Genomic DNA, 21,680 nt, shown 5'->3' with positions numbered 1-21,680 from the left:
TGTATACACATGCGTAGCACATACCAAGCTACATGTGCTACTTGTATGTGCAGTATACACTACAGCGGGTGTGTGTGCCACATGCATACACGTCCTGCACCCACACACACCAAGATACACGTGCTACCTATATGCACAGTGCAAACTGTAGCAGGTGTATGTGCCACATGCATGCACGTCCTGCACCCACACACACCAAGACACAGTGCTACCTATATGCACAGCACACACTGTAGCATATGTGTGTGCCACATGCATGCACGTCCTGCACCCACATACACCAAGACACACACACGTGATAACTGTGGCCAATATACACACATGCACACGGACCATTGTGTGTCAGCACTGCACGCACTACACATACACACATCCCACACTCAAGTACACATGCCTACACAAGTAACACCCCCATACCCTGACATTCCTGGGGAGCCACGTGGCCCTGAGGACCCAACTCCTCCATTTCCAGAACCAAGCTGTGATCAAGTCTGTGACACCTGACCAGCAGCTCTGTGAAGTGGCAGGCTGCAGCATTCTCCCACTTCATAGACAGGACGCTGACAGTCCAGGACGTGAGCCACTCTCCTTCAAGGGCACAGGGGCCTCAGGCCCCCAGCTCCAGTCTCTTCCTCTACCTCCAGCTGGACTGCCATCCTGGATTACTGCCCCTCAGGGGGTGGGGCATGGCCACACCTGGGTGCAGACTCTCCCAGCCAAGCTGCACCAGCCACACACAGGCCTCCTCAGCTGGCTTCCACCAATGCCTGTGGCCCGCAGGGCTGGCTCCTCGACTGGACACCCAACCTCCTGAATCCCAGCTGCTGGGCTATGGCAAGGCCACTTGCTCCTTCCTTGGGTATCAGACAGTGTGTGCAAAGTGGGCTTCCCCTGGCCTTGGGCAGGGTGGGCTGCACTGACACTGTACATGGGAAGGAAAATTGAGGCAGGGCTGGTGGACTGAGAAACCATGTGAGGGGAACAGAAGCACTGGGGGGGGCACTATGTATGACAAAACCTGTTGGCATGAGGACAGGGCCCTGTGGGACCCAGGTGGTGAGCCGTAAAGACAGAGGGGGAAGAGTGCTCCTGGCAGCCCTCCCTGGTGTGAGTCAGGAGTAAACTGTGCCTTGAGTTTGAGAAGCAGCCAGGAGGCCCACAGGTGGACGGGTCAGGGAGTGTCTTGGTCCACTTGGGCTGCCTGACAAGGACGCTGGCCCTGGTGGTGTGAAACACAGATGTGCTGCTCCAGTTCTGGAGGCTGAAGCCCAAGGTCACGGCCTGGCAGGTTCTGGCCTGGTGAGGGCTGCTTCTGGCCCACGGCCACCCATCTTACTGTCCTCACATGGTGAGGACAGAGGTGGATCCTGGGGCAGGGCTTCCTGGGATCCCCTGATAAGGACACTGATCCCATCGTGAGGCTCCCATCTCATGACCTCATCACCTCCCACAGGCTTTACCTCCTGATACCATGGCCTGGGGGGCTAGGAGTGCAGGGGCACACACATTCTGTGCATTGCCAGGACGGGGCCAAGGAGGCAGGTGGGCAGCGTGGCATGGCTATCAAGGGAGGGACACCAGTTCTCTTGGTCATGGGGGCATGATCAAGGTGTCTCATGGGAGCACCTGCAGTGACTGGGATCTGGGTGGTGGGAGGGCATGGTGGGAAGTACCAGGCTCTGGATTGAGGCTGAAGGTGTTGCCAAGGGGCTCTGAGCCTTAGAGGCTCATCGGGAGCCTGAGGTTTTTGACCTGAGCAATGGAAGGCTGGGGCTGTGGGCGCAAGCCCAGGAAGCCAGAGGAGAAGGGCTGTGGAGACGGGAAGTGGACCCCAGCTGTGGCCATGCTGTGAGGAACACTGCAGGATGCAGGGTCCCTGGTGGGCCCTTCCCACGTGACCTGGCCCTCTGCCCAAACTCCTCCCTCCTGCTGGTCACCTGGGTGCCTCAATGGACAGTGTGTTCTTGGGCCCTGCTCCAGGAAGCGATGGCCCCTTCAGGAGCTGACTACACTGCAAACTTCATGATGCTCCTCCATGGTGACCTCTATGCCATCGAGTGGTGGGGTCTGTGGTCTGCTCCCACCCCAGGACCCAGTAGGAAACTCCAGGAGCCATGGAAAAGCAAGCCCAAACTGTCAGACCCCACAGTCAGACCTCTGGAAATAGCCAAAGGGCACAGCGCCCAGCAAAGGGTGGTGTAGGTGTGGGGGCTGGCACAGGGAGGTCTGGGGACAAGTGGCAGCCAGCATCCCAAAATGGACCTGGCATCTCTCTGAGTCAAGCCACTGCTTTGTTGAATTCTGAACTCTGTGTGGGCAGAGCAGCGACTGCACAGGGTTTTCCTTGAAAACATTCAAAAGTGAAGTACAGAAACCTCTGCCACCTGGGGACCCCGTGGGGACCTGTAACCAAGTGGCACACAGTGGTGAAGGCTGAAGGCCTCTGGCCTGGTGGGAGACCAGGCAGGCTGCCACTCTCACCACTTCTCTTCAGCAGGGCTCTGGAGGTCCGAGCCAGAGGAGTTAGGGAAAGAGGTAAGGGGAGAGTAGTCCTGCTTCTCTTCAACCTGTCCCAAGAGGATTACAAGGGGCAAACAGTATGCACACAGACGTGCATACAGTACACACACACACACACACACACACACACACACACTTCACAGCCAATAATCAAAATTGCAGGATACAGATTCAAAGCACAGAAAACTCTTATCTTATAATTTTTGGGGGTACTGGGATTGAACCCAGGGACTCTTTACCACTGAGCTACATCCCCAGCCCTTTCTACTCTTTATTTTGAGGCAGCGTCTTGCTAAGGTTGGCCTTGAACTTTGATCTTCCTGTCTGAGTCTCCCAAATTGCTGAGATTACAGATGTGCATCATGGCACCTGACAAGATGTGTCTCTAAAGATCAGTAATGAACAACCTGGAGAAGGAATCAGGCAGCAATTCCATTTACAACAGCACCAGGAGAACAGAGCACTCAGGAATACATTAACCACAGAGATGCAAGCCCTGTGTCCTGAAAGCCACAGCATACAAATAGGCACAGAGAGGGCACTCCATCCTGCGCTCTTGAGGGAAGACACAGTGTGGTTGGCAGGGCAGGACCATCCCAAAGCAACCCACAGCTTCACTCAATCCCATCAGAAGCTCAACTGACTTTTTGCAGCAATGGAAAAGCTGATCTAAAATTTGTATAGAATTGCAAGGTAGAGTGACGTTGGCCAAATTATATTATCATGTTGTGTGCACGTTTGTATATATAAAAACAAACCCATCAACTTGTACAACTATAATGCATCAACAACAACAACAACAACAAAGTGGAAAAAATAGAATTTCAAGGAACTCCAACAGCCACAATGATTTTGGAAGAGAAATCCAAAGTTGGGACACACATTGCCCAAAACATCCTCCAAAGCTACAACAATCAAAATAGTGTAGTATTCACAAAAATATAGACACATAGGCCAATGGAATGGAATTGGCCAACTGATTCTTGACCAGGGTGTCAAGATCATTCAGAGGGAGAGGGACAACCTTTCAACAGAAAGTTCTGGAATGACAGGATTCCACAGGCAGAGGAATGTGACCAGATCCCCACTTGATAGCAAATGCATGAAGAAGCTCAAAGTAGCTCACTCACCTGGCCTGAAGGTAAGAGAGAAAGCATAGCTGTGCATCTTTGTTAGTTAGGCTTAGGAAATGCTTGCTTTGATATGACATCTAAATTTATTGGACTTCATCAATAGTAAGCTCTTTTGTGCATCAAAGGCTGCTATCACAAAAGTGATACACATGGTAGGACATATTTGCAAATCATGTATCTGATAAACGTTTAGTATCCAGAATATATAAAAAGCACATATAACTCAATGATAAAAAGACAAACGATTTAATTAAAAAATGGACCAAGGATTTGAACAGACAATTCTTCAAACACAATATGCAGAAGACCGATGAGCACACTTTACCATTGGCGTGTGCACATGAAACACAGACAGATGTCTCACACATACACCACAATGGCTCACAAGTGAAAAGGAGCGTTGCTGAGGATGTGTAAAATCGGCATCCTCAAGGCATTGCTGGTAGGAATGCACAATGGTTCAGCTACTATGGAAAACATTGGGCAGTTCCTCGAAAAACTAAGTATAGAATTAGCATATGACCCAGCAATCACCACTCCTGATTTTATTCCCCAAAGATTCAAAAAGAAATGCTTGCCCAAGAAATGCTGTTCTTAGCAGCACTCTTCACATAGTCAAAAGGTGGAGACAACCCTGGTGTCCACCAACTGGGGAAGGGATAGACAATGTGGTCCATCCTTCCTGGGAGAGTAGAGTATTCATTCACTAAAAGCCACAAAGTGCTGACATGCTCCTACAGACGTCCCTTGAAACGCCATGCTGAGGGAAGAAGCTAGCCCCAGAAGTCGCACCGTGACTGACCATGCTGTAGGCAATGTCCACAACAGGAGAGTCCATAGGTACAGGCAGCAGGCCAGTGGCCAAGGGTCTGGAGGGGAAGAGGGCCTGGAGGGGCCACTCATGGGCTGGGTTTCCTTGAGGGTGATGCAAACATTCTGGAACGAGAGGTTGTGTCACACAACTCTATGAATGTGCTAATGCACAGGATTGTATGCTTAGAAGTGATTCCAATCATGATTTTCCTCAGTTTTGTTCCAAAGCCACAAAAGCTTGCATTTTGTGTGTCCTCTCTCCCATGGTCCCCCTCGGTGTCTCTCTCTCCACCTTTGCCTCCTGTTTCTCTTTGTTTCCCTCTGTCTCTCTGCCTGGCTGTGTCTGTTTCTGGGTCTCTGTGTCTTTGTCTCCCTACTTGTTTCTCCCTGTCTCTGTCCCCTAGTCCCTTGTCTCAGTCTCTTTGTTTCTCTTTGCCTCTCTCTGTCTTTGTCTGTCTCTCTCTCTCTCATCTCCATCCCTGTGCCTCTTTCTCTCTCTCTCTTTGTATCTCTGCCTCTGTCTCTCTCTGTCTGTCTCTTCCTCTCTCTCCCTATATCTGCCCTGAGATCCAGGCCCCAGGCTGTTAAGAAGCCCCCGTCGAGTAGGCTCTTCATGGTGTCCAGCTGGGCTGGCCTCATGACATGGGCAGATGCACCCCTGGCCAGCAGGCTGCAATGGCACATGGTAATCATTGCTCTAGCCACTACATTATGGGTTAATTTGCTCTTTGGCAGCAGCCAACCAACACCCAGTCTCCCACCGTCCTCTCTTTCCTGGACTAACCCACAGCCCCACCTCCTCTCCCTTCCTAAGGTTTTCTCCCTAGAAGCCCTGGCTCCTGAGAGGGAGGGAGGAGGAGGCACACCCAGGGACCCTGCATCTGCGCATCCCAGGCCAGCCTGCCCCTCCCTCACAGGCTTCCCAAGTCCCTGAGAGTACACATGGTGGTAGGGCAGGTACCTTTGTCGAGCACAGGCCCGAAGATGGCCAGGCTGTCATCCACAGTGGTGCAATTCCAGCGGCGGCCACGGAACTGGTGCTGGCACTCCTGGATGCCCAGCTTGACACCCTCAGCCACGCTAGGCATGATCTCCACGTAGTTTCTGCAGAAGCGCAGCTGCTTGGGCACCAGGCCCGGGATGCTGGCACAGAGGATGGGGTGTGTGCTCAGAGAGGAGTACTGGGGCCCGATGGCCAGTGACCTAGCAAGGAGGACAGGTGGTTAGGGCCAGCCGGGAACACAGTGGGGAGGCTGCCCTGCCCTGGGGCACACATAGGCCTTTTGCTTTGGGGGCACCTGTGCACTGAGGGGCAGGACACTTCTGCTTTGAAGGAAACTTGATATTAAGGAAAAGCCAGGGCCCTGCCCATCCGTGTACCTGAGACAGCACTGAGCAAACTGATGGATGTGGGAGGCAAAAGAAGGGCCCACACCCCCACCCTTGGGAATGCAGAGATCCTGGGCGCATTAGGACACTAGTGGAGGACCCCAAAGCCTTTGGAGAATGCAGAGACTAGAATTGCTGGCTACTAAAGAGCCTTGGGATGGACCCCAGAGCAGGTAGCCCCAGGTTTGCACAGGGGCTTCCTAAATAGGGGCACCTTAGGGCCCAGGAGGAGAAGCTCAGCTTCTGGAGTAGGGGTGTGATCGGGGCAAGAATCACATGAAACCCATTCCTGCCCATATTTGGCTATTTACCCCAAAGATACAAGACATGCACCCTCAATAAGATGTGTTCAAGACACAGCACCCCTCAGTATCCACAGGGTGGGGACTGGCTCCTAGATCTCCCATGGACACCAAGATCTGCAGTTACTCAAGTCCCTTGCATAAAATGACACATTGTCCCCTAAAGCTTTAAACCATCTCTAGATTACAGTGATACCCGACACAATGTAGCATGGTGTAGATGGCTGCTAAAGTGTATCATTCAGGGAATAGGACCCCAGAGTTCAGGACACATGCAATTTTCTCCCAAATATTTCAATCCTCAGTTAACTCTGCAGATGCAGAGCCTCAGATGCGGGACCAGCTCTATAAAACTGCACCTCAATCTAAAAGAAAGATTTGCCAAGTCCTTTTGGAGAAGGGTGGGGTGGGAAGAACAGAAAGAGATTCCAGTGGGTCCAACTGCTTTTTGCCTGCCATCACCCCCTCTGTTGCCTCCAAACCCCACTCATGGTGTCACGGGTCCCCTGTGTGCAGGACATTGTGGGTCACACTTGCTCTCTTCACCCCACTATTGTGGGGTCTGCGGGCAGGTGACACCTGCCAAGTTTCTCCACATGTCCCTCCCTGTAGTGCTACTGGGAGGACTGGCCCTGGAGCACCTGGGGGGCCACCTCTGGTCTCAGAGTCACATGGTCTTTCCCATCCACGCTCCTATGCTTCTCTCTTAGATCCAGCTCAGGGTACACCTGCCCCACATGGGATGGGAATGGCTCACATTTTCCTCTCTGGGTACAGACCACGGAGACCCCCTAGTGTCCATGCTAGTGCTGCACAAACCACATGGGTGCTCCGGGTGTAGTCTGAGTGGCACTTGGCAGGACAGAAGGACAGCTTTCCTTTTTCTTTCTCTTTGAACCTAAGGCCTCCTGTATGCTAGGCAAGCTGTATTGCTGAGCTGCCTCCTGCACCAGCCCTTTCCAAGAATTTTTATTTCGAAGCAGGGTCCTGCTAAGTTGCCAGGCTGACCTCTAACTTGCAACCCTCCACCCCCAGCTGGGTTACAGCTGGGATCACAGGCACGCGCCGTTATGCCTAGCAGAAGGTCAGCCTTCTGCCTGGGCCCATTCCAGTTTCTCAGGGACTGAGAAACTGGAATGGGGCCAGGATCAGTGGTCCCTGCCCTCAAGAGTGGGAGAGAGGAGGGGCAGGCCAGGTGCCCCAGAGCCCAGAGAGGGGAGGGACTGAACCAGGGAGAAGGGTATGGCTGTACCTCATGCTCCCCTATACTCTTGGCTGACCACACTGAAAACCAGAGGCCCCCAGATGTACCCACTCCAGGCCTGCCCACTGGGCACCTGCTTACCTCCTGCAGCAATGAGTCATGAAAAGCTCTAGCCACTCCCTCCATGCCTCAGCCCTCTCTCTGGTCCAGCTGTCCACTGGCACCCACCCTGTTCCAAGATACTCCTAGCTGTAAAAACTAAGAAGAATCTCCCCTAAATCATGCTTCCCTTCAAAGCACCCACACCTCCATCACCTGTTGTCCAACCCTCTCCATCCTGGTTTCTACGTCCCCCACTCTGATGACTGCTGAGGCTTCCTCCCCGGCTCCCTCTTGGGTCCCCTCCTGCACGTGTCGCTGGGGCTCTGAATTCAGCTGTGCCTTCTCCTTTTGGGGTCCGTCCTCATAGGCAGCCCGAGGTGTTGGGATGACACCCTCAGCCATGAGTGGGGGTTTCAGGGAGAGGGGTCTCTGAGGACCAAGTAGCTGGGGGTCGCGTGGGTGTCCAGCACATGGGCAGGCACAGACTGGAGGAGACATCTGGCCTCCCTCTGGCTGGCCCTTCTCACTTCCAGCCAGGCCTCCTGAATGAGAAGGGGGTGAGGAGGGAGCCCTCTGTGGGGGTTGAGCATGGTGGGAGTCAGGAGCCCCAGCCCCAGCTGAGGTGCCTCAGGGGTAAGTGAGTGCGGTGAGCTGGGGGACTGGCCACTCAGGACTGGGAGCCTTCTGTCTAATTGGGGATGGGCTAGTTACCCTCGTGGGCTTCTCCTCCACCAGGACCAGGGTGCTTCACTTCCATCCCTTCTATGGGGTGACATTGTACACGTGATGTCACCGGCACACAGGAGGTGCTAGTTAGCGACATGCATGCCCAAGTGGTGGAGGGCGACAGGAGTTGGCTTGTACACAAAAGCATGAAGAGGGAAGGATGGGCCAGAGAGGATGGCAGGTCCAGAGCACTCCAGGCAGCATGGAACATGGGGTGTGGACCCGTGGTGTTTGGGGTTCAGGCTCTGCATCTCTTCTGGATGTTCAACGATCTCCCTGACAGAAAGTTGTGGGAAGAGGTTTGTAGGTTGTGGCTCCATCTGAGAGCTTCTCAGAAATGGCCCAGTCCTGAGGCCCACAGAACCTGTTCTTCTCTTTGGTTACTCACAGCCACCAGGGAAGGGGTGAGCTACACCTGTCTGTCCATCTGCCCATCCATCCACAAGAAGGAAACTGTTGTTGGATGTTTTGTTGACTCAGAGACAGAGAACAAGTGGAAAATAAAGGAATTTGTTTAGACAAAAAAATCGAGGACTCGTCTCTCTAGCTGTCTTCAAAATAGGAACTGATCCTGGGGCTGTGACCATTTCTGAAGGACAGGTGGCTTCCTCGGCTGGATGCTAGAGGCCGCGTCTTACTCCGGGGCTGCTGATGGTGGATGGGGGAAGTGAGCTGATGAATGCCCAGCCCTGGACCCTGCAGCTTCTGCAGACAGGACAGGGCCTGCAGTCTCAGCACCTTTCCCACCTCGCCGGGCGGTCAGGACGGGGTAGGGTGGGGTGCTGCTGGGAGGCAGAGGGGGCTCCCCAGGCTCTCCCAGTGCCAGCTCTTCCGGGTGCTGAGTCAGCTCCTCTGCTCCCCCCACTGCCCTGGCAGGCCCCAGCTTGCCACCTTCCCCAACCAGGGTGCCAGCAGCTGCTCTGGCCCCCACCAATTCTCACTGGGTCCCTCTGCTTGTCCTCTTGGACTTGGGGAGGTTGGAGGGGAGGCCTCTCCTGTCTTCTCTGAACCCCGGGGCCCTTTGAGTTAGGGTTCCCAGACCCTTTCTCCTTCCTAGAGAGCTGGGCCCAAGAAGGCCCCAGCACTGCAGCGTCCCGGTGTGGGGGCAGCAGCTGGGAGGGCTCTCACTGATGAGGGAGAGGCATAAGGCCCAAGGGGGCTCAACTGGGCCTTAACAACCCCACATAAGATATTTGTCCTATGAAACATCATACAGAAGTACACACTGTGCACACTGTCCCTCCCTTCCCCAGAATCCCCAGGACACAAACTTCTAGTCCAGGGAGAACACAGGTGCCCCTAATGAATCAATAGCTGCAAAGCCACCATCTGTGGCACCCTCTGGGAGGACATGGGGGCTCTGGCCTGGGACAAGGGCCAGGAGAGGGGAAGGCCTGGACGGGTCTCTTTAGGGAGCTGTGGCTAGGATGGTGGCGCTGAGTGGCAGAAGACTTCACAAGCTGAAAAGTGATGGCACAGAGTGCTCGTGTCTCCCAGCCACTCTCAGAACAGTTTCTCAGGATGCACAAAACATGACATCAAACTCACCTGGGCTCTTGGGCCGGTCACACAGACATGGGAGTCTGCATTTGTGGGTTGAGGTGCCCAAGTATTAAGGAGGGAGCAGGTGGAGAGGGAACAGTTTCAAGGAACCAAGTCCAAGCATTTGATGGCTGAGGGTTGTCAAATTCAAGTTCCTGACCCAGCTACTCATCAGTCCTTAGTGAACAACATCAAGAGCACCTGCTACTCATGCAACCCCTGGTCTGGGTGCTGGATATGTCCTCCTCAAGTGCTGGCCCAGAAGGGACGAGTGGAACACAGGTAAAGAAGGAGGAATCAGACGTGTGGACAACAGGCTCCTGGTCCCCGGCCGTGACCCTCAGCTCACCCAACACGTGGCTGAGTTCCTACACAATTTTAGAGAACTGATGGCATTTGTGTTCTCCACATCAACTGATGCCTTCTCCCTGTGACAGTGTGGCCACAGCCACCCTCATTTAGGACAGAAGGTAAGACCCTGCTGCAACTAGTGGCAGGTGAAAATGAGATGTTGTTTTCCTGTCTGTCTTGGGAGGCTGGAGAGGTCCTGCTCAGTGGCCTGGCACCCAGAGGCTGCCCTGAGCCTTAATAGAGATGTGATGTGAGATCTGGGGACACAGACCTCCTCCCAGGGCTCTTCCCCACCTCAGCTCTCCTGCTGCTCCTCTCAGCTGTCTGCTCTGCACCCAGAGGACCTGGCCTGGATAGTGGATGGCACCTGCCTTGTCCTCATCCCCAAACCTCTGCAAGCTCAGAATCTGGCAAGACCACAACTTCCCCATCCCGGGGCCCAGAACTGTGCAGAGGATGCCCCAGTGGTATTTTGCAGATGAAAATCAATGTCGGGTAATCCGAGTTACTGTGGCCACCCTGAGCACTCTGAGTCTTCTCTGGAGCCTGGGATGCACCTTGCAATTGCTGGCCCTGAGAAAGGGGCCACACTCCAGAAACATAAAATGACAACTTAGAGCTGAGAGGGACCTTGGGCCACAGCCTTCCAGGACTGGGAGAGTAGATCCTACAGCTAGCAACTGCTCCTTGACCACGAGGACGAGGGTAGAGACAGGCTCTTCCCAAGCCCAACAGACTCCTTGGTTTTGGCTTCCTGAGACCCTGAGCTTCGGATGCAGACAGGCCTGTGAGCCCCAGGAGCCCCTGTCTTACAGCAGTAGGAGCCTAAGGTTTACCACCTCCCTTCTCCCGCTCATACTGGACTTCCCACTTTCCCTGAGTCCCAGCACCCTCTAAGCTCTTGGGTCCAAAGGGGAAAAGAAACGTGTTGAGGAGGGACACAACTTCCCGAGCCCAATGCCTCAAGCTCTGGGGATGCAAGCCGCCTGGAGGATCCACCTCCCACCACGCCTGTGCCACAGTGCCCTGCTTTGCACAGGGACTCTTGCTGTGCTAAATTGGTTCCTCCAACCCCCACTGCTCCTGCCACTTGTGACTGTCCCCAGCTGTCTCCCCCTTCCCATCTCCCATGTGACCACAGGACGGAGCTCATGGATGACGCCCTCTCTCCCGTGTATGGCTCCCTCCAACACACAACCTGCAGGACAACTGGAGAGCCTCCAGGAGCCTGTGCATGCTGTTGGGTTGGGATGGCAAAACAGGGTTTCCAGCATGTTGGACCCAAGGTCCTCCCTTCCCAATACCCTATGGTGACCCTAAAATGTACTAAGCCCGGTCCATGCAAAATAACATTTACCATGAGTCTGATCTCAATGGCATGGCTCAATAGCCCCCACATCCAGCCACCACAGGCTAAGGACATAGGATGTCACAGGATGCCCACCTCCTGCCCTGCTCCATTTGCATATTAGGATAGTCCTTGAGGGGACAAGGGTGGTGGCCCTTTGTCAGGTCTTGCCCCCCCAGGGCTGGTCTACTCTGGCCTGTCCTTTGAGACTCTTGGCACCTCAGCTGAACTGGGAGGTCCCTGGGTTAGAGCAGGGTCCTCTCAGGTGGTCCCAAGACAGCAGAGCTGCTGGTTTAAGACAAGCTGGATTCTGAGGCTACTTGTGGCTCAGATGTTCCAAGATGTCAAAAGCTGGTGGGCAGACCGGAATTTTCAAAGACTTGAGTCCAAATGCAAAATGTGTTTGCCCTCCACAGCCCTGAGTATAAGTTCACAGGGATCCCAAGGTCCCTGCCATCTGCCCTCCTGCTTCCCTCCAGCCCATCTCCATAGAAGCAACTGGGGGGGTCCGGATGTCTAGACCTTCAACTTGCCTTCTGGAGGACACAAGGATGCTACAGAGAGCCAGGTGTACCATTGATACACAAACAGTGGGGACACCCCAGAGTAGGCTGGCACAGGATGCAAAGCTGCCAGGTGTGGGCAGGGACACAGCCAGTGGACCCTGAGTCTGGCAGTCAGTCCCAAGAGATATCTACAGGCCAGCAGCCAAGCTAGAGGTCTCACCCCTCCAGCATGGACCCACCCCTGCCTGGAGCCTCAGGTGCCCACCCAACTCCCACCAGGTTCCTGCAGGCTTCTCACTACCCTCTCACAAAGGGGCTTCAGAGGATGAAGACCAGCGTCCAGACCGAGAGGAGGCCTTTATTCAAGGTCACTCACTTGAAGGACCATGGAGTCTGGGCTCAGATCACACCCTCAGCCTGCCCAGGTGAGCACTGGGAGTGGGACCCTGTAATCAGTAACTTCCACTCACACCCTGCATCCCACCTGTCTGTCCATCCAGGTCACAGGGAGGTCCATCCCTGCCTTGGGGATAGTGGCAATAGCAGAGACTGGAGGGCCCTGCCCAGCCCCAGGGGGAGAAGCCGAGAGGCTGGCCCGCCCTCGCTGCACCCATTTCCCTGCACCTGGCCTTGGTGATTCACCCTGTGAGGAATTCACTCCAGTTCCCCTCTCACAGCCAACCAAGTCTCAGAAGGTGTGCACAGTCCCTGCTCAGCTGCCCCCTGGCCAAGCAGCAAGGCTCTTAACTGTCCCACTGTGACAAGGCAATGTCCCCAAGACCCCCAAACTTGGTGTCCATGTGGAACACACCGCTGTGCCTTCATCTGGAATCACAGCCTTCAGAGACCATGCCCCGGCCAGAAAGGGCCAATGGCCAGGCTTAGGCAAGTGGGTCATGGCCTGAACACCGGCGAGTGGAGGCCACCCTATGGTCACTATCAAGGAGGAAGACTTTGTTCAACAATGACAGGAGGCCTTGGAAAGCAGAATGGGCCTCTCCTTCTGTAGGAAGCACGTCTGAGAGTGAAATGAGCAAGACTGGAGAAGCCTGCGTGGGACGTGTGTCCTGCCTCACTCTCTCACGCTGGTGGCTTTTTGTTTTTCGGTCCTACTGGTTTTTAAGGGGAGACCATTGCCTTCAACTCTGAGCTTGCAGAATGCTGTGCTGGAAAGCGGACCCTGTGCCTCGCTTACAGCTTCAGCTGTGGCCGCAGCCACACGAGCCACGCCCGCCATCCGCCAGCACTAATGGTTTTCCCTCCTCCCCTCGCTCCTGTTGAAAGGCCGGGCACCTGGCCAGGGGTACAGCAGAGATGCTGGCTGTGACATGCTGGAGGAAGGAGGCCAGCCCAGGACTTCAAGACGGGCAGCAGGCCAGCCCAGCCTGGGCCAGTGCTGGCCTCTCTGGGCCGAGGGCCTCCAGCTTCTGTTGGGTCTCAAGTGTGTCTTAGTGTTCATGTGTCCCGTCTCTGGTGGCACTTAGCTCAGGGCAGGCCCTGTGATGCTGGACTTGCAGGCCTCCTCATACCCTGTGGATGTGGGGTTCTGGTAGCCCAGGGGGTCCTGCTCCAGAGTCGCTGCTGCTCCCCAGCAAGTCCTCCTGGGGCTGGCAGGCTTTCAGGTTTCTTTTTGTAGTACAGTTTGGCAAGTTCGGAGCACCTGTGCACCAAGGACATAACTCTGTGCTTGCATGTCCCAGGGAGGGGGTCCAGGTGCAAGCAGGGGACCTGCCAGTCATTCTTCATGTAGGCTGCTGGCAGGGAGAAGGGCTCGGCAGTGGGGCTGAGGCCAGTGGTATTACGCTGGGCCTGGATGTGGGCTCCAGCTGGGCCCCAGCATTCGCTGGCTCACTGTAACAGCCTTGCCCGGCCTGAGCCTCACCTTTCCTCTCTGTCAGACAAGGTGATCGGGTCTTGACCTACCCAAGGCTCCAGGAGAGAGGCTGAGGAGGGGCTGGACTTGTGTCCACTCCCAGGTCTGCATTGCTCCTCTGACCTTACTGGGGATGGACCCATCCCAAGACAGCTCTTCAGGGGTCACCCCTAGTAGGAGAGCTGTGTGCCCTGGCCCTGCTGGTGCCTTCCTGGTGCCTCTGACCCTCACCCAACTTCTCCCACATCTGCATCTGGGGTAGGAGGCACCTCTCCTGTCTGATTCTTCACTGGCACAGAGTTTGATCTAGGCAGGGAGGATACAGAGGCTCTGCCCAACCCTGAGACAAGGAGAATTCATGTCGGGGGTGGTCTCTGCTGCAGAGGGCCTGGCTGGGCTGCGTGTATGAAGGCCTCGGAGCACTGGTCCTGTTTTGAAGGGTCTTCTGACCTCAGGGCCTTTGCATGAGCAGGATAAGATCTCCATCCTCAGATCTATGACCCCAAGTATGGGGCTGTTCACCCTCTCAGTGGATAGATGACCCAAGTAGTCTGTCCTCGCCAGCAGGGGCTGCCTGAGAGCCACCTGGACTCTTTTTATCCATGGGAGGCACTTCTTAGTGGCCAGAGACTTTCTGAGCTGGGGGGTTCCCAGTCCTGTGGGGTCGGGGCCACTGCCTCCCTCCCCAGGCTGCACAGCCCTGCCTGGGGCCCTCACAGTCAGCGCCTAGTCCTGCCCCACCGGGCCTGCGGATTACTGACACATACCTTGACGAGTCCCAGCAGGTGGGGAGGCTCCTGTGCCGGCGGCCATGCATTTGCCAGCCTCCCTGGGCGGCGGCAGCACGTTTTGCTGGGGAAGGAATGTGGAAGCTCCAATGTGTGAGACACCTCCAGGGTGTCACCTGGGGAACCTGGGAGGGAGACCGAGGCACAGGCAGAGGCCAGGCCCCTGAGCCTCAGGGCTGGGATCTCATCAACCAGTGGGACGGGCAGGTGGTGAAAACATTAAATTGTGTCCTCCTGTCCGCCCAAACTCAAGTGCAGTGTCTGTTTTCCACAGGAAAGACCTTTTGCCCATCAGTCCACCTGTTTTTCGTTCAACATGACCTTCCTGATAGTGGCAGAGGGGAAAGGTAGGACCAGAGGAGAGGAGAACAGTGCCTCCTGCTCACTGGGCACCCCGCACCCATATCCAGCCCCAATGGGGCAGGTGATGTTTGGGTTATTCTCAAGGAAGGGGCAAGTCCATGCCTCCGTCCTGCTCCTCAGCCCAGCGTCCTCAACACCTATTCTCTGGCTGTGGATTTAAGGGTCGTGCATCTACTGGGAGGACTGTGGTAGTGGCTGTAGCATGTGGTTCTGTCCCCAGTGGTGTCATAGGATCGTTGCTGTATCTACGGCCGGCTCCTGGCTTCCTGCTTCCTGTCCTCAGCCTCTGGTTCTGCAGATCGCCATCTTGCATCAACCCAAGGCAGCCTTTCCCCACTCTGAGCCCAAACCAGCCTTCTTGTCCACCACCTGCACCCTTAGTTCCCAGCTCCTCTCCTGGAGCCATGCAGTGGCTTTCAGAGATGCCAAGCCAGCCTTTTTCTAAAACCTCTCAGCAGTGTTGTCCCCAGCCCTTTAACTTCTCTCACCAGGGGCATATGTAAACCTCCAAGGACAGGGGCAGGGGCAGCAGTGTGTGTGGAAGACCCTCCCTTCTGGAGGTGGTCCAGACAGGCCAGCAGGTGTGGAGGTGCTCTGCAGACACCAGTCACTCTGGTAAAGGGCATGGAACACTGCAGCATGTGACACAGCTGTGACAGCACTGGGAACTCTTCTTCCAATTTCTGTTTCTATTTCTTCCTAACAACTGACCAGCTGTGCACAGACAGGCTCTGGTGGGCGAATGATACCTCGAGAAGTGCCGGCCATGTTTTCTGGATACAGGTAACAAATCTGAGCTCTGCTTCCTCCTTCCTGAGTCACACCATGAGAAGGGAGGCAGAGCTGCCAGGGGGCTGGAATTTTCCATCTGCCTAGGCTGGGGGTTTGTCCAAGAGACTCTGGAAGAAGTGTCCACCAGGCCATTGGCGGTCCCCTGAGATTGCATTCAATGTGACTGTACTACCCATCCATCACCTCATCCATCCGGCTGATTACAAAGGGGCTAGAAGGCTTATGCAAATAAGCATCATTTGAACAGGGTAAAAAGGCACAAGGTCTGAAGAAACGGAGCAGCAGGCTGGGAGATGCAGCCCTAGGCAGACTCCCAGGCACTGCAGCCCAGGTGGGACAAGTGAGCTGAGGCAGGAGCTCTGTGCTCAGGAAGGGGCTTGCCATGAACTAGTGTGTGGGTTCTGGTCCTGGTCCTGTGTGCCACAATGATTCTGGCCACAGATTCTCCTCCTGAAGCCATTTCTGATTGTGCCCCTTGTAAAAAGTTTGATTTTTGTCGGTTCCAGAAAGAAATCCTCACCACAGTTCCCTGAGATTCCCAGCACAGGCCTAGGATTCATCTAGCATGTTGGTTTCTCTGGCTTTTTAAGTTCTGTATGCTAAGTACTGATCTGGCCAGCTAGAGGTGCAGAAAGGGGCCCAAAAGACAGAGAGATGGGGTGGGGGAGGCTATCCTGCTGGGCAGGCTCAAAGGAGCAGGCCAGCTCTGCGGTGGGGAGGTGGCCAGACACCTTGCTCAGCCTTCCCTGGGTCCCTGTTGTCACCAGTACCTGCCCAGCTGGCCTCTTGATCTCATCTGCTCTGCACTGCTGGCCACGTGCCTCTCATCACACGAGCTTATGAATCTCATCTGTAAACTTCTCTCTATCCCACCCCTCCCTAGGGTCCCAACCACTCTCTGTACACTCTCCATCACCAACCCTGATTCCACTGGGATGCTTGGTCCCCACAAGCAATGGGACCACTGATGACCATGCACCTCCAGGTGGAGCTAGGCTGGGAGGAAGGGCTGAGTGCTCCACCCCAGGTCATCTGTGTTGGTGGGGCCAGCATGTGGGGGTTGGGGTCAAAGAGGAGGCAAGAGGCCACAGAGGGCTGACACTGAGCAGAGGGATTCAGGTATGGTCCTACACTCATGAAGTGTTACTGTCACTGTGATATGGGCATCAGGCTCTGAGGGCACCAGGGAGTCCCTCAGAGGGGGAGTTGTCTAAATCTGAGCCACCAAGGAGCAGGGAGAAGGCTGGACACTGGCCTCATACTGCTCTATAGCATGGCCTCTGTGCTTAGGAGCTCATGTCCAGCAGGCACAGAGGGACCAAGCAGCAAGAGAGGGGCCCTGCTGGGAGAGAGGGGCCAGGGCATGGGCTAACCCTGCTCTGCAGGCAGTGGGCAGTGGCCAAATCAGATGGGAAATCCAAGTGACAGTAAGGGCATAGGGCCCAAGGGAGGGACAGTGGGTGAGAACTGTGAAGGGAGGTCAGAGGTGGCTGGGCAGGAGTGCAGCCTAGTGAGGGAAGCACAGGAACTTGGAAGAGGGCCAGTAGCTGCTGAGGTTGGGGAGGAGAGGCTGGCCTCCAGGGGCCTGCTGAGGACATGATGAGATGCCATCAGCCCAGACATGGGAAGGAGGAGGAGCTCACAGTACATCTCAGATCAATCAGTACCTATGGATACTGTCCTCCATGTCCTCTTAGCCACCTCACCTGATATGTGGGCTCTTTTGATGAATTATACTTCCATGAAAAGAGAACTGAATAGGCCAGTGGAGGGAGCAAGAGACATACCTCCCTGCAGTGTGTGTTCCTGTAGGGCCATGCCTTGGTCTGGTCCCTTCACCTGGCTCCCCTCTGTCACTTGAAGATCCCAGGATGGACCTTCTTGGAGTTCCACCCAGCTCTGGACTGCTCTAGTCTTGCTTAGGATGGCTAGTTTCTCTGGGCTCACTCCTACTCTGCCTTGGGACCCCAGAGCACCACATGAAGGGTTGAAGGCACAGCCCCACTGAGCAGGTCTGGGGGTGGGCAGCCCTTCACATTCCCACAGGGCTGCCTACAGCAATGGCTGCAGTGACACCTCCCTGCTCCCCTCCTCCAAGAGTCACACCAGCATCAAAGCCTAATCGCTCCTGATGTGAGCTGCTTCCTGGCTGGGCTTATCCAGGTGAGGAGGTCCCAGTCATGCACATTCTATGTGTGGTGCTGGGGCAGGGAGGAGAGCGGTGGGGCTAGCTGCTTTGTTTTAGGGAGGGAAGGTGAAACTAAACAGCCAATCAGGGAGGCTGAGGGTGAAGGTGAGAAGTCATAAAGAAAGCCCCCTAAGCACTTTCTCTGCTTGCTCACCACCAGCACCCCCAACAATGGCCAAGATGGCCCTTCCTCTCCCTGGGAAATGATCCGCCTGGCCCAGAGTGGGAGCAGGAAAGACCAAGCACTGGAAGCTTGGGCAGGTAGAGGGTGCAGATGAAAGAGAAGCTTCCTGAAGCAGCTGCACCTGGCTGCACCCGCCTGGCCGTGGTCACTGAGGCACTGACACTGCACTGTGGCTGGCCAAGTCACTGAGGCACTGACTTTTGGAGCCCTTCTCTCTGTGTGCTCTTGCCCAACTGCGGGTGGGGCGGGGATGGATAAGGAGGCAGGAGGAGGACTCTATCTTGTCACCCTCCACAAGGGGGGCGGGGAACCTCTTCTCAGGAAGCAGAATTGCTAAGTGTGAGAATCCCACTGAGAACAAAGTGGGAGTGTGGGCCGGTGGAAAGGTGGCCCTCCCACCCACCCCTATCATAGGGGACGGACTTCCATGCCACCCCCGGCCTCCTGGGGCAAAAGGGCTGCCCAAGTCTCTTGATGGGGGGTGGGGAAGGCTGCATCCCTCCTGGCTCACCTGAAGAATGCCAGGGTGCGACTGAGTGTATCTGAGAGTCCATCTGGGATGGAATTCATACAGCCCAGGTGAGAAGGGTTATGAATCTGTATTGGGGTGGGTGGGCAAGGCTAGGGACCCCCAGGACGGCCGGGGCAAGGATTCCAGGTCGCAGGGCAGCCCAGAGGCTGGCGACGAAGCCCATCTCCATGGGAGGAGCGCGGGGGCGAAGCGCTTCCTCTTGCGCGCAGGAATGCGGCGGCGGCGGGTTCTAATTAGAAGCCTGGCGCAGGAGCGGGCAGCCCGCGGGGCTCTCCTGGACGCGCTGCCCCTGGCTCCCCACAGCCGGCGGGACGCGCGTCAGTGTCCCTGCGCCCAGGGGCGCGCGCCGCCTCAGCCGGCGCCCGGGGAGGCCACCCAGCGCCTCAGGTGCCACGCCGCGACTCGGGGACGCGGGGCATGCGGGGATGTCTGAAGCGGATCTCGTGTCCGCTGCCCTGCAGCCTGGCGCAGGAGCGAGCAGCCCGCGGGGCTTCAGCAACCCTAGCTGCCCACCCACCCTCCCCGCACTGCTGCGCCTGGCCCCGCGTCCCCACCTCAGGCTCCCTGGCTCCTCTCTTGAACCATCTCGAAGAGAAAAATTATTATCGGATTAGATGTACTTCGGCTCGCTCGGTCTCCCCGCTTCCCTTCGGTGTAATTATTATAATTCTAGGCAAGCCGTCGGAGAGTTGTTCCTGGGTGGGAGGGGAGGGTGTGCATGTTTGCGGGGAGGCTTCTGTCCAACTAGGTCCCCATCAGCGGCGCTTCCCAGCCCCTTGGCGCCCGCATTCCTCCCACTTGTGTTCCTCACATCTGGGCATCTGAAAGCGTCCCCGCGTCGGAGCTGGGATGACCCTTGCACGATGGTGGGGTGCTCTGAGGAATTACCCGTGGGGAAGGGTCGCCCTTATTCTCCCTCCCTTCAGGGTAGGTGCAGCGGAGACTGGAGACAGGAGAACGCAGACCTTGCTTTTGGTTTATCTGTACTTCCACCCCCAAGTTGAGGAGGGTCTCGCAAGTAGCGTGCCTTGTGTGGAATGGATCAGACAGCACGCTCCTCTCCGATGCGAGTCCTGGAGCCTCCCCCTCGCTCTCAAATCCATTGCTTTATCCCTCTCTCCAGCAGCCCTTCCTTGCTAGGCAGATGCAGGCAGCGGGCAGGGGGCTCACAGAGAGTGTCCCTGGGGACCCCCACATCTGCAACGGCCGGGCGGCGCGCAAGGCTCAGAGCTGGCTCCAGTGCGCCCGCCGCCCGCTCCGCGCCACTCCCCGCCGGGTCCGGGCTGTCTTTACGTAACTACACGGCTCCGAGCTGTTCAGTCTTGTCTCTCTGACTTTGTTTTAAAGTGTGTGTGTGTGTGTGTGTGTGTGTGTGTGTGTGTGTGTGTGTTTGAGAGAGAGAGAGAGAGAGAGAGAGAGAGAGAGAGAGAGAGAGAGAGAGACCCTAAAAGAGTCTCTGGAGAAGCGCTGCTTCTCGCTTGCCCTCTTCCCTCGCCCCTCGCCTAGGCTAGTGCTATCTAAACTGACCCTCTTTCCACCTCTGTCCGATGCCCGACGCCGATGCTGGGGACAGCTGGAACCTTCTCCGTTCCCTCTACCCAGATGGGGCGGTAATTGCCTCCAGAACCTCGCTATCTGCTGCCTGAACAGGTCCCAGTGGAGAAGAGGAAGACAACCCGCTCCGCTCGCGGAGTGTCTTCAGGGGCTATGCCCGAAGGGACGGCTGCTCTGGGGCGGCACCCGGGCCGGGGAGAACGCGAGGAGCTCACTCACCACCAGATCGGGTAGCTGCCCAGCGCCTGCTCCAGGCTGCAGAGCACTAAGAAGTATCCGAGTGGAGCCATTGCCAGGCTGAGGACCTGAGGGCCAGGAGTCCGCCCCGAGAGCGCGAGCGCAGGGGTGTGCCGGGCCCGTGGAGCAGGAGAAGCTGCGGCACTCGGCCCTCCTGTGGTCGCGGGGTGCGCGGGGTGCACGGGTGTGCACGGGTGTGCACCGGTGCGCGGGCTCCGAGGGCGGCGCTGCGCCAGGTGGGCAGACGGCCGGGCGGCGGGCCGAGGCCCGGGGCGGCGCGGGGCGGCGGGGGCGGGGCAGCGCCGCAGGGGGCGCCCGCCGGGGCTGGGGCTGGGGCTGGGGCGGGGCGGGCAGGGGGCGGGCGGGGCCCTAGGAGTTAGAGCCTTGTGGTGCTGGCCCCTCCTGCGGCCGTAGGTGCATGGGATGCTGGGGTGAGTGGGAGCGCTTGGGGTACTGGGGTGCTGAGGGTGTATGCGGGGTGCAGGAGTGTCCGAATGAGTAGCACAAGGTGTTCAGATGTGCGCGGGCACTAGGGGTGCTAAGGGTGTGCAGTTGCACGCAGGAGTGGAGAGTTCTGGGGTATCCAGGTGGACGTGGGGTATTGGAGTGTATGTAAGCTGGCCTTGAGGACCAAAGCTGCTCCCGCCGGGATCCGGTAGGATGTAGTCCCTAGGCGACCTCAGGGAGCACCTGTACCACGCCCCTCGGGATTCCTGGGCTGCTTCCTGGGCTGCTTCCTGGGTTTCCAGCCAGGCGCGCCTTTTGCTTATGGTGGGACACACAGTCCCCTATTCGTTCCTACTCTGCCTCACCCTTGCCTTCACAGTGGTCGGGCTGCTCCCTCAACCACCACCTTGCCTAGGGAAATGTTTGTCAGGGGTGGATCCCTTGGCTTGAGCCTAGCAGCTGTGCCTGCAGCCTCATCTCCTGAGCAGTGACCACGGGAGTTGGGGGGGTTGCTGGGTGACCAAGGACCAGCCCAGCATCTGCAGGTCACCCTTAGGAAGTTGGGCTCTGTTTGGGGGTCAGCGGTTGACGCTTCCACTTTCTCCCACAGAGCAGCCTCTGGGATAGAGTGGGGTAAGGTACAGCCCGTTGCTCCCTGGGACCATCCTGCCTGCTCAGGGCTGTAACCTCTCCAGCAGAGGGACTTCTTGACAATTTAGGTAGTTTTGCTGATGGAAAGGGAACGTGAAGTGCCCTAGGTCACACACAGACCCGACTGCTCCTCAG

General features: G+C 56.5%; 1 protein-coding gene across 1 annotated transcript in view; it reads right to left on the bottom strand.

The window, feature by feature from the left end:
- The window catches only part of Wnt3a (Wnt family member 3A), a 40,224-nt gene extending 19,724 nt beyond the window's left edge, over positions 1-20,500 (bottom strand). Inside the window, exons 1-2 of the mRNA XM_026379954.2 lie at positions 20,430-20,500; positions 5,428-5,669 (exon numbers count right to left, since the gene is read on the bottom strand). Of these exons, the coding sequence (XP_026235739.1) occupies positions 5,428-5,669; positions 20,430-20,500 (313 nt within the window). The remainder of the gene's footprint in view (positions 1-5,427; positions 5,670-20,429) is intronic.
- Positions 20,501-21,680: the final 1,180 nt, after the last annotated feature.

The sequence above is a fragment of the Urocitellus parryii genome, chromosome 1 (assembly GCF_045843805.1).
Source record: "Urocitellus parryii isolate mUroPar1 chromosome 1, mUroPar1.hap1, whole genome shotgun sequence".
NCBI lineage: Eukaryota > Metazoa > Chordata > Mammalia > Rodentia > Sciuridae > Urocitellus > Urocitellus parryii.
Note: the sequence above shows the minus strand (reverse complement) of the source record. Positions and strands in the feature narration are given on the sequence as shown.